This window comes from Moschus berezovskii, chromosome 19, assembly GCF_049115385.1.
Source record: "Moschus berezovskii isolate FMDL1 chromosome 19, NW_MosBer_1.0, whole genome shotgun sequence".
Taxonomy (NCBI): domain Eukaryota; kingdom Metazoa; phylum Chordata; class Mammalia; order Artiodactyla; family Moschidae; genus Moschus; species Moschus berezovskii.
This window is the reverse complement of record NC_142478.1, coordinates 73,538,347-73,549,567: the sequence shown is the minus strand read 5'-3', so window position 1 is coordinate 73,549,567 and position 11,221 is coordinate 73,538,347. Positions and strand designations below refer to the sequence as shown.

General features: G+C 58.4%; 1 protein-coding gene across 3 annotated transcripts in view; it reads right to left on the bottom strand.

The window, feature by feature from the left end:
• Positions 1-8,520: 8,520 nt before the first annotated feature.
• DEPDC5 (DEP domain containing 5, GATOR1 subcomplex subunit) overlaps positions 8,521-11,221 on the bottom strand; it is a 73,686-nt gene continuing 70,985 nt past the window's right edge. For all 3 annotated transcript variants that reach the window (XM_055404817.2, XM_055404818.2, XM_055404819.2), the window contains 2 exons: positions 9,260-9,342; positions 8,521-9,144 (listed from right to left, as the gene is read on the bottom strand). In XM_055404817.2, the coding sequence (XP_055260792.2) occupies positions 8,852-9,144; positions 9,260-9,342 (376 nt within the window). In that variant the 3' untranslated portion in view covers positions 8,521-8,851. The remainder of the gene's footprint in view (positions 9,145-9,259; positions 9,343-11,221) is intronic.

Genomic DNA, 11,221 nt, shown 5'->3' with positions numbered 1-11,221 from the left:
CCAGAGCCTTGTCTCTCCCAGCCCCTGACGGAGCCGCCCCAGCTGTGCCCGGACAACTGTGATGGGGTGGCCTGCTCTGTGGTTGAATAATTGTCTGTCAGGAACTATTCTAAGCCCGGGACGTGCCCATCTGAAACTGCTCCCCAGTGACCCCGGGATGCAACCAGAACAAGCATGTCCCCTCTTCCACAGCCCGTAAATAACTCACAGCCTGTGGCTCCTGTGGCTCCCCTGCATCTCACCCTCACCATGGAGGGGCTGCAGAGTGGAGAGCGCATTCACCCCACTCAGCTGCTGTCTACAGACCAGGAAATTTCAAAAGAAAATTAAGTAGGTAATTTGACAAGTGGTGACATTAAGAGGAAGAAAAAAAAAAATAAAGATGGAAAGAAAACCTATCTCAACCTGCATCACCCTTGTTTCAGAAAGGGCATCTTGACACACAAAAAAAGGAGGGCAGACAACCTGAGAATTAATTTAGCTTTACAAGAACTCCCTGTCGTGTCCCCATTTTTCTCATTTTGGCATGTTCTGGCTCAGACTTGGGGTGGGGGGGACTAGCCCAGGGCTGGCGCCTGCGAGGACCTCTGGTCCAAGCAATCGAAGGAAACACCATCAGCCAGAAAAACGAGGGCATTGGGACCCCAGAGTCACCCTGTTTCGAGAGGGAAGGAAGAGCTGGACGTCTGGCCGTGAGCCGGCCAAGCTCAGGGAGCCAGACGGACTTCCCCATAGAGTCACTGCTTCATGTCCCGTTTCTATCCTGGCCTCGCTGAGCAAAGGCTCTCCCGATGCCTGCGACCTTGTGGGCACCGTGTGGGAGGAGGCAGCCTGCAAGCAGGGGCTGCCCCTGGCCACGCTGCGAGCAAGTGGACCCTCCTGGAAGTCGGGAGGGCTGTTCCTGCTCTGTGGCTGGAGGCTGGTTGGTTCTGCAAAGGCAGCAGATTCTTCTCTCGGCGCGGTTGTATGTGCAATCCAAAGGCTGTCTCCCCACTCCCTCACTTAATATTTACCGTGTGCAAACACCATGAGTACAAAGGTGACAGAGGATGGCTGTGTCTCTGCTCTCGTGGAGCTCAGGGTCTCGTAGGAAAGGCACACATCCACCCAGGGCAGGCATGCGTGCTGTGCCAAGGCTGGCCGAGAAGACTCCCTGCGCCAGGGTGGAGGGGTGCAGGAGGGACCCCCTGTCAGGGGTCTCGGGAGGCTGAAGGGCCCTGACCAAGTGAGGAGGCCACAAGCAGGGGCAGGAGGAGAGAAAGGTCATTCCAGGCAGAGTGCCTGGCGTGGGACAAGCAGCAGTTGAACAAAGAACTGACTTGAGGGGACTTCCTGGTGGCCCAGTGGTCAAGAATCCATCTTGCAACTCAGGTTCAATCCCTGGTCGGGGAACTAAGGTCTCGCAACTAAGAGCAACTAAGCCAGTGCAGCACAACTAGAGGGCCAGCATGCCTGCATGAAATACCCCATACGCTGCAAGGAAGCCCCACGCAACCAAATAAATACCTAAAAAAGAAGAATTAACATGAGGGCGGTGTGACTGCAGAGGGTTGAACAAGAGGGAAAGTTGGGCAAGGTGAGGCTGCAGAGGGAGGTGGGGCTGCCAGGCTGCTCCCAGGGGTTTGGTCTCTTCCCAAGTGGAACAGGAAGCCCCTGGAGGGTGCCACGTAGGCAAATTGGCCAGGTAAGTGATATTACCTGGAGGCAGAGAGGAAACAAGAGTTGTGTTTTTCAAGAATCAAACTGGTGCTAATGGTGGTGAAAATCGCAGTAGAGGTAACAGTGGAGAAGGAAATGGCACCCTACTCTAGTATTCTGGCCTGGAAAATTCCATGGACAGAGGAGCCCGGCAGTACAGTCCATGGGGTTGCAAAGAGTCAGACACAGCTGAGCACGCGCGCGCACACACACACGCACACACACACACACTCACCTATGAGGTGGGCACTGTTACTGTTCTCACTTTACAGCCCGCAAAGCCGAGGCCCAGAGAGCTTAAGTAACTTGTCCGAGGTCACAAAGCCTGTAGGGGTAGAGCAGGCAGGTGACCTCTGAGCGACCTCTGAGCACCGTAAGAAATGGCTGCAGTACAGAAATCAAAGGACGGGGAAGAGCCGTCTTGCAGGAGAGTTGAGGCCAGCAACCCAGGGCGGGCCTGACTCATGCCCTTGTGTTTGTTCTGTGATCAGGCACTCGTTGAGCACCTACTGCATGCCAGGCACCCTGTTACTGTGAGGACTGAGGCGGGAATGGAAAACAGTCCGAGAACTTGCATTCCGCTGAGGCGAGAAGGCAGTGCTCACGTGGGCCAGCGACGTGGGTGGGTTCAGGAGCTGTCAGGCCGGCGAGGGGGGGATGACGGGGGGCATGGTGGGCAGTGGCGGGCAGGGGGAGGGCGCGTCTCTGGACAGGGGAGTCAGGTGACACGAACAATGAGGAGGCAGCAGAGCCGCAGTCCTGGGAGGAGGATTCCAGGAAGAGGGGAGAGTCGTGCAAGGGCCCTGACCAGGGGCAACCCTGGGGCATCCATGCAGCAGAAAGAGGAGGCACTGCATCTTTCAGAGTAAGAGCAGGTGAAAGAAGCGTCCAGAAGCCCAGGCCCCATGTCGCCGTGTGGGTCATGGCAAGGAGTTGGGAATTCATCCCCAGGAGGACCAGCCAGGGGCTGCTGCTTCAGATAAAGGTGGAGATGGGAAGAAGGGTCACAGCACATTTTGCTAATGGATTAGATGCAGGGGTGGAGAGAAGGAAATAAAAGAAGACTACAAGGCTTTCAGCCTGAAAACTGGGTAGATGATAGTTGTCATTGTCGTTCAGTCGCTCAGCCGTGTCCAACTCTTTGCGACCCCATGAACTGCAGCACGCCACCCTCCGCTGTCCTCCACTATCTCCTGGTGTTTGCTCAGATTCATGTCCATTGAGTCAGTGATGCTACCTAGCCATCTTATCCTCTGTCGTCCCCTTCTCCTCCTGCCCTCAATCTTTTCCCAGCTTCAGGGTCTTTTCCAATGAGTCGACTCTTTTCATCAGGTGGCCAAAGTATTGGAGCTTCAGCTTCAGCCTCAGTCCTTCCAATGAATATTCAGGGTTGATCTCCTTTAGGATGGACTGAAACTAGCATGACTGTGGGAGGAGCAGGCTTAGGTGGTAGCAGGGAGGATGCAGCTAAATCAAGACCTGTTTTTTGTTTTGGGGTTGCTTTTTTTTTTTTTGGTGACACCACATGGTTTGTGGGCTATCCCTGACTAGGGATAGAACCCAGGCCCTTGGCAGTGAAAGCGCAGAGTCCTAACCACTGGACCAGCAGGGAATTCCTAAGAGCTGTGTTATGGACACAGCCAGTTTGTTATGCTCTCAGGTCTCTAGGGAGGGCCAAGAAGGCAGCTGGACAGACAGGTTGGAGTTCAGAGTCAAGGCTAGAGGTCTCAAGTGGAGACTCACAGGCATGTTGATGGTGGTCAGAATTACAGGACCGGGTCGCCCGGGGAATGAGACACAGAAAGGAGGACCAGGGTGCCTGGACTGGGATTCTCCAACTGGAATAGCTTAGACTGCGGCCCAGAGGCCAACCAGGGAGGTCACGAAGGAGACACAAGGAAAGCCCACCTGACCCAGCTCTGCAGCGATCAACCCTTGTAACCTTGGGCAAGCCACCCTTCACCTCCAGACCTCGGCTTCCTCTCTGAAACCAGAAAGGGAGGCCCCAGCCCCACCCCAACCCAGTGCTGAGGTGCCTCCAGCCTGTGGCCCCTTGCCGGATGAAGAAACCAGAGCTCAGCCTTGCCCATCTCGCCTCCAGGCCTCCTACAATCCGGCTTACGTCAGAGGAAATACAAAAATATAGCAAAACCCAGCCCAAAGGGCCACCAGCCAAGGGGCAGGTGCCAAGGCAAGATCGTGGTGACCTGGATTAGAATCCAGACTCTCCCACTTGTCAACTCGGTGACCCCAATCCCCAGAGGGTCCTTATCTGTAAAACTGGCCAGTGGTCCACAGCCTGAGGGGTTGTTGCTAGAAAGGAGCCGGGTAGCGAGTAGAGCATCCGCCTGGCTCCAGGCATGTGTGCCTCCGGGCCAGCTCCTTTCCCCGTCTAGGGACATTCCTTCCCTGAATCAGAAGAGAGGGTTCCGGGTGCCTCTACCCTTGCAGGACAATGCGGTCCTGCTGCATTCAGGCCCGGGGCTGTGGGCTCTGCGTCACCCCTGCTGCTCACCTGCAGGCACGTGGCTGCCACAGCAGGAATCAGGCGCCTGCAGAGACCGGCTGGTCAGTCATCTGCTGGATCCTGCCTGGGGCGCCATGGGGACTAGGAGGGAGGGGACACGGGCTCCTGGTCTGGCTGTGGCTGTGGACCAGCGCCACTTTCCAGGCGTCATTAGCGTGACTGGCAAAGGGCAGCGATGTGACAGCAGGGAAACGCTTTAGCAGAGAGCAAGCTGGGGCTCGGGCCAATGTGTTCAGCCTGATGACGGCTCCTGGCTCCGTGTCTCCTGGAAGCACCCCGGGGGGAGGGCAGAGCGGGGAGGCAGAAAGTGCAGCCACTGGAGCCTGGATTCCTGGCCCGGCTCAGTCACTATTAGACAATGACTCCACTTAGGGGGCACCTCCGCCATGCCAGACGCTGCGCCAGTGCTCTATGTAAGGGCTTGTCAACCCCCTGCAAGGACAGTGAACATGTTCCTACTGGAAAGATGAGGAAACTGAGGCAGGTGGAGGAGAAAGACTTGCTCAAGGTCGCCCCGCCTTCAACACACCCCTGGAGGATGCACCAAACAGGCAGAACCTTTGTGAAGCCTGCAAGGTCCTGTGTGATCCAGCCTCTGCGACGACATCGTCCCCCACTGCCCCTGAAGCTTCTTTCTGTCACAGGGTCTCAAGTCTCCTCCAGCCAGGAGCTTCCGTCTACCGTCTCTGCCCTTTGCAAGCCCTGCCATCTACCAGGTCTCCAGGGAAGAGCCTCCACGAGCCCTGTTCTCGGTCAGGTCTCTATCAGACCTCGCACAGTGGCCTCTCCATGGAGCATTTTCCCCACCTATCTCACAGCCATCGCCATATTTACTTGTGTGGCCTTTGATCGTGCCCTTCTCCCTCCTGTATCCACTCAAAGCCTGGCACATAGATGGGTCTTAATGTAATGATGGATGGGAATGTGGAAGCTGAATGTGTTAACAGTGAATGAAGAACAAACCACACACACCTCCCTCCTGCAGTGAAGGGCTGGCTGCGGCTCTGCCCGGAGACCAACCCCCTTAGAGCCTAAATCATTAAAACTGGGTGGAAATAGCATCTTCCAGTCACAGGGATGCTGCCCGAGGCAGCGAGCACAGTGGGAGGAGGACCCCAGCTCCCTGTGTGGGTCCCCACACCAGGCCGGCTCCTCTCTGTTGTCTCCCGAGGAGTCTCAGACCCCAGCGATTTCAGCCAGGCTCCCGCTCCTGCAGGAGGCGGTGAGGAGGGGGTGGGCCGACTTGCTTCTTGTCTCGCGAGGGGAAGTGTGTCCCATTTCACTTCTGCTTTGAGGCAAGACACATCCTTTGTGTTAGACCACCCTGGAGTGTTCTCATCCTCCCAGCACCAACTGCCAACGGCGGCCAGTGTGACGGTCAGGCCCTGGGGAGCCCGGAACCCAGCCCGCGTCCCTGTGTGGGAGTCCAGGCTCGCAGCCCTGTCCCCCCTGCTTCCAAGACGTGGCCGCCCCGCCCTGGAAGCCACTGTCTGTGGGCTGCCGTCTCCCCCGTCTCCACCCTGGGGTGGAGAATCCCAAGTCCAGACCTTCCTCTGTGTGTGTGTGCGCGCTCAGTAACCCAGGCTGAGACCCTCCACTTCCCTGAGGACCAGAGGTGGTGGTGGGGGTGCTGTGCTCAGGCCCCAGCACCCGGACAGAGGACGCACACCAGCTTGGAGGGGTCACGGTTACCTTTCTTCTGCCTTCCTTCCTTCCCTTCCCGTTTCCAACCGGCTGGTGGTACACCAGGCTCTCAGTGGACCTCTGGGCACACTCAAGTCGGAGCTTCTGGACGGGCATAACAGCGCCTGCCCAGCTCCCCTGTACAGAATCACATCCCCTCTGCTATTTCTGTCGCGCTTTGCACATCTGCTGCCCTCCACCAAGAGCGCAGGGCCGCCTTGGTCCAGCTTTGCATAAATGTTGGCTGAACGAAAGAATTCAACCCATTCTAAACGCGCACCCGTGTGGGGTGGGCTCCCGCATGGGGTGGGCTCCTGCAGGGAGGGAGGTCTGCTCTCTGCTCTCAAAGAGCATACACACAGCTGGAGAGGCAAGCCACGGGTACCACGAAAAGGAAACCCAAGCGCTGCCCTGAAAACCACGTCCCAGGGTGCTCATCCAGGCTCCATTCCCGTTCCCCCATCTGGACAAGCGACCTGGGACACGAGACTCCATTCCCACCAAGGCTGCTGAAGGACCGCAGCTCCCCTTCTCCCACCCTCACGGGGAGTGGCACCGCAGCTCCCCTTCTCCCACCCTCACGGGGAAGAGCGCCCCTTCTCGCAACGCTGGTGTGAGGATTCACCGAGAAGCAGATGGCTCTCGCCGCAGCCACGGAAGCGGGCAGAGGTCAAACTACAGGCTGGTGGCAGAGTTCTCCGCACCCGCACGTTCCAGGCCAGGCCTGGGGCCAGCCTGAAGGCCAGAAGCTGCCTGGAGCGCTTGCAGGTTCATGTCAGCGTCCTCAGGCCACCGGAGGGGAGCCCGGGGGAGAGGAAGGGCCCTGCCCCCTCCCCACCAGAGCCCACACTGCACCTCAGTGGAACAGTCAGCTGGCACAGAGGGCGCCCAGGATGGAATGGGGGGCGACGCTGCCCTGTCCTAGCTCCCCAGGGAGGGGAGGGGCACAGGGCAGTGGACGTGGCCTGGCTGGGCTCCGGGGTCCCAAAGACCCGATTCCAGCCACAGTCAGCAGCATGGCCTGGGTGTGTGGCCTTGGGGTTCCCACCCTCATCTGGTCGTGACAGCTGTTGATAAGATTACAAGATGGAAAGGCATGGCAAGCATGCGACACTGTCCAGAACACAGGAACGCTCAGGAAATGGCGCAACCGTTATTATTTCACGCATCTGAAGTTTTCCAGGTGACCGGAGGCCTGTAACCGTTCCTACTGTCTTCTCCCCTGCACCCTGCTGCTGCTGCTGCTAAGTCGCTTCAGTCGTGTCCGACTCTGTGCGACCCCACAGACGGAAGCCCACCAGGCTCCCCCGTCCCTGGGAGTGGGTTGCCATTTCCTTCTCCCCCCCGCGCCCTTCTGGTGAGCAAAGCCTCGTGGCGTCTCGGGTGTGGATCAAGTGCTCGTTTCTTGTACTACCCAAACCTCCCATCTTGTTTTGATGGGTCTCTTCCTACAAACGGGCTTCCCCGGTGGCTCAGACAGTAACGACTCTGCCTGTAATGCAGGAGACCCGGGTTCCACCCCTGGGATGGAAAGATCCAGTGGAGAAGGGAATGGCAACCCACTCCAGGATTCTTTTGCCTGGAGAATTCCGTGGACAGAGGAGCCTGGTGGGCTACAGTCCATGCGGGGTCAGAAGGAGTCAGACACGACTGACCGACTTTCACTTCACTTTCCTACAAACGGGAGATGGGCTTCTGTGCTTCTCTGACATATAACTGGGCAGTGCTGGCCCCGCCTTTGGGGGTCCTGTGCTTTTGGGGGGTCCCATGCCTTTAGGGGTCCTGTGCCTTTGGGGTCCCATGCTCTGGGAGGTCCTTGTGGCTCTCCATCCGCCCCAACTGCCATTGAGCCATCACTTGTCATTCACCCTGCTCCCGAGTCCTCTGCCTTCCAGTGTGAGACCTTCGCTCTGCTTTGGTCTGAGAACCAGATTTCCAGGCGGGTTGGGGCTGCAGGTGAGGTAAGAGGGAAGAAACCCAGAGAGGTCTGGGGGCAGGGCTTCTCAAATGGACCACCGAGAGCCGGGTCACTTGAGCATCATTTACAGCAGAGTCCAGAGCCCCCAAATCAGAATCTCCAAGGGAGGCTGTGGAGCCTGCAATTTAAGGCGCTCCTGGGCACAGGAGCCTTGAGGAACAACAGCTGGCACTAAGGCGGCCTCTTCTGCTCTGAAGCCCCGCTGGCTAAATTCCTGATGCTTCAGTAACGGGCTGCATTTCCTTCCCCGCCACATTTTCCGCATCCCACCCCCGTGTGGTTCCTCACCCCGGCTCATTTCTACATCCGGGGGGCTGACGGGTGAAGCCCAGGTGTACAGGGGGCTGTGTGCATCCCCTGCCCCGGTGCAATCACCGAGCTGAGAAACGTCTCCAGAACTCCCAGCCTCGAACCACCACCCTGTTCCCCATGGGCGGGAGCCAGGAGGCCCTTCTTTCCCTTCTCAGTTCAGCAATGACTTTCAGTGAACTCACAGCCACACACCCCAGGGGGATTCTGGAGTCCTCCCCAGCATCCGCGGCCAAGTCATCAGCCTCCAGGGCCCTGGCGATGGGCATGACCGCCCGGCCCAGGAGTGGGTAGCTGCCCCTGAGGACTGGGCTGGGGACCGAGATGCCGCCTGGGGCACTTTATTCCTACTTCTGCTCTGTACAGGTATATACAGCTGTGTGAGCCTATAGTACATTATTTCACAAAATAATACATCCTGTGCGCAGCCTCCTGGGCAGGAAGCAGCAGACCCTGCTCCGACAGACTGCGGGTGCTCACGGGGCCGCCCTGCACCCGCTCCTGGGGCACAGCAGCTCCTGCAGCTTCCCTCTGGGAAGAGGATGGACGCTGGTGGGGGACAAGCACCCCCACAGCCCCCACTCCCGCGAGCCTGCCTGCCTGTCCCCCTCTGAGCCTCACGGGCAGTGGGACACCAGCTCCCAGCCCCTGGCCCATCACGGGGCGCTGGCGTGCATCTTCTCCAGGCAGCTGGTCCAGAAGGCCACCAGCCGGTTGTCACGGTTGCCACAGAAGTCCGTGAAGTCCTTCAGCAGCCGGTCGGCGAACCTCTCGTCGCCGGTGGCGCTGGAGCGCCAGGTCTTGGTGAGCATGGTGTTGTAGGCCCAGTTGTAGCCCACGCGCTCCTCGCAGAACAGGGTCTGGCTGGCGGAGCTGGTGGAGTTGCGGCGCCTCCGCGGCTGCCCCGAGAACTTGCGCTTGGAGTAGGGCAGCTGCAGGAACACCGTCCCTGCGGGGACAGGGCCGGGTCGCGGTGCCGCCAGCAGGGAGGGAGGCAGGGGAACCCGGGCCAGCCCGCGCACACCATCCCGCCCCACCATCCACGCCGCGCCCGGGTGCCTCACCTGTGACATGGATGTACTGGGGCTTGTTCTCAGCCGGGAAGTTGAAAGCGGACGCAGAATATTTATCTTGAACAAACCCAAACCTAAAGGAAGGTCAGGGAGACACGCTGCTGAGGACCTCCTGGGCCGGAGTGTGGCTGACACGAGAGGGGACCTGGAAAGTCTCCCAGTGGAACGTCCCTGCTGCTCCTCTCCATACTCAGCGCTTCCCACCCTCCGCCCCGGCCACCTTTTCCCCCCTGGGGAGCTGAGAGCCCCTCACCTGCCTGGCTCTCCTTCCTCCAGCCTTCATCCCCCAGCCACCCCGTCCATCGTCCATCGTACTGGCCCTGTATCCCTCTCCCCGCCACCACCCCACCCCCCGAGATCCTCAGCTCCCCGGGGCAGGCCCTCGTCTTCACTCTGCTGCGGTGGCGGCCTCACTCCCCTTCCTGTCTGCGCTCCCGCACCAAGTGCCCAGTGGTTCTCAGTAAAGGCTTTGCGCTGAGAAATGCTGTAACTGGAGTCATTTTCCTTAAGGTGAGAAACACACGGGGCCCTGCCTCACTGTCTTCTGGAAACAGGCAGGAGGGACTGTTTTCCATCCATGGCTGGTTCTGTGCCTGCTATTTTTCTATTTCCACAAAGCGCATTCATCACAACTCTGCCTGCTAAGTGCTGTGGAGGCCATGCTGGCGAGCGTGGCCCCTGCCCTGAGCTGAGGGGTTTATGTGACACGGGCTGTGCATAGGAAGCACTAAAGCAGGCAGTTCTGTCTCCTCTCCGGACTGAGCTCTGGGGAGGCGCTGCTGCATCCTCAGCAGAAGCTTCTGGTCTCACACGGGCATCTGATAACTCTTTGCTAAAGCATAAGTGAAGTCAGATGCGTAGATGAAACAGATTGGCTGCTTGCACTGTGAGCTCATCACCATCGGCCGGTTCTAGCACCTCTGGACACGGCTCCGGAGTTCTCCCTTCCTCCTCTCAACTTTCCCATCAAGGCTATCTACTCAGCGTGGATCAGCACGACCTGCTGACAAACTCGGCTGGGGTCTTCCTAACAGTAACTACTGTCTCCTGGAGGCTTACTGGGTGACAGGAATGTCAGGGAACCCTGCCAAAAGCCCGGGAGAACATGAAGGCAGAGCAGCTCACGACTCCTCAGACGGATGCTTGGTGGAGGGGTGGGCGCGGCAGAGGTGAACAGGCCTGTCTGCTTCTCGCGTCAAAGTCCTTTCCCACCAACCTCTTCACTCGACTGCCCCGAATCGCACACCCTCCTCCTGGGAGGAGGTCAGGTCCCCAACACTCATTTCATAGGCTTTCGCAGGCATCAAAGACAAGGGCAGAGGAAGATCGAAGGCAGGCCTGGGCCGGTTTGGGTGGAGGAGGCCGAAGGGTCTGGACTTCATCTTATGGTTGTGGGGTGTGTGTACAGTGGGGGTGTGTCTGTGCATGATGGGGTATGTGTGTGCATGGTATGAGTGTGTGCGCATGGGGTGTGTGCGCACAGTGAGGCCTGTGTGCATGGTGTGTGTACAGTTATATGTGCGTGCATGGTATGAGTGTGTGCACATGGGGTGTGTGCGCACAGTGAGGCCTGTGTGCATGGTGTGTGTACAGTTATACGTGCGTGCATGGTATGAGTGTGTGCACATGGGGTGTGTGCGCACAGTGAGGCCTGTGTGCATGGTGTGTGTACAGTTATATGTGCGTGCATGGTATGAGTGTGTGCACATGGGGTGTGTGCGCACAGTGAGGCCTGTGTGCATGGTGTGTGTACAGTTATATGTGCGTGCATGGTATGAGTGTGTGCACATGGGGTGTGTGCGCACAGTGAGGCCTGTGTGCATGGTGTGTGTACAGTTATACGTGCGTGCATGGTATGAGTGTGTGCACATGGGGTGTGTGCGCACAGTGAGGCCTGTGTGCATGGTGTGTGTACAGTTATATGTGCGTGCATGGTATGAGTGTGTGCACATG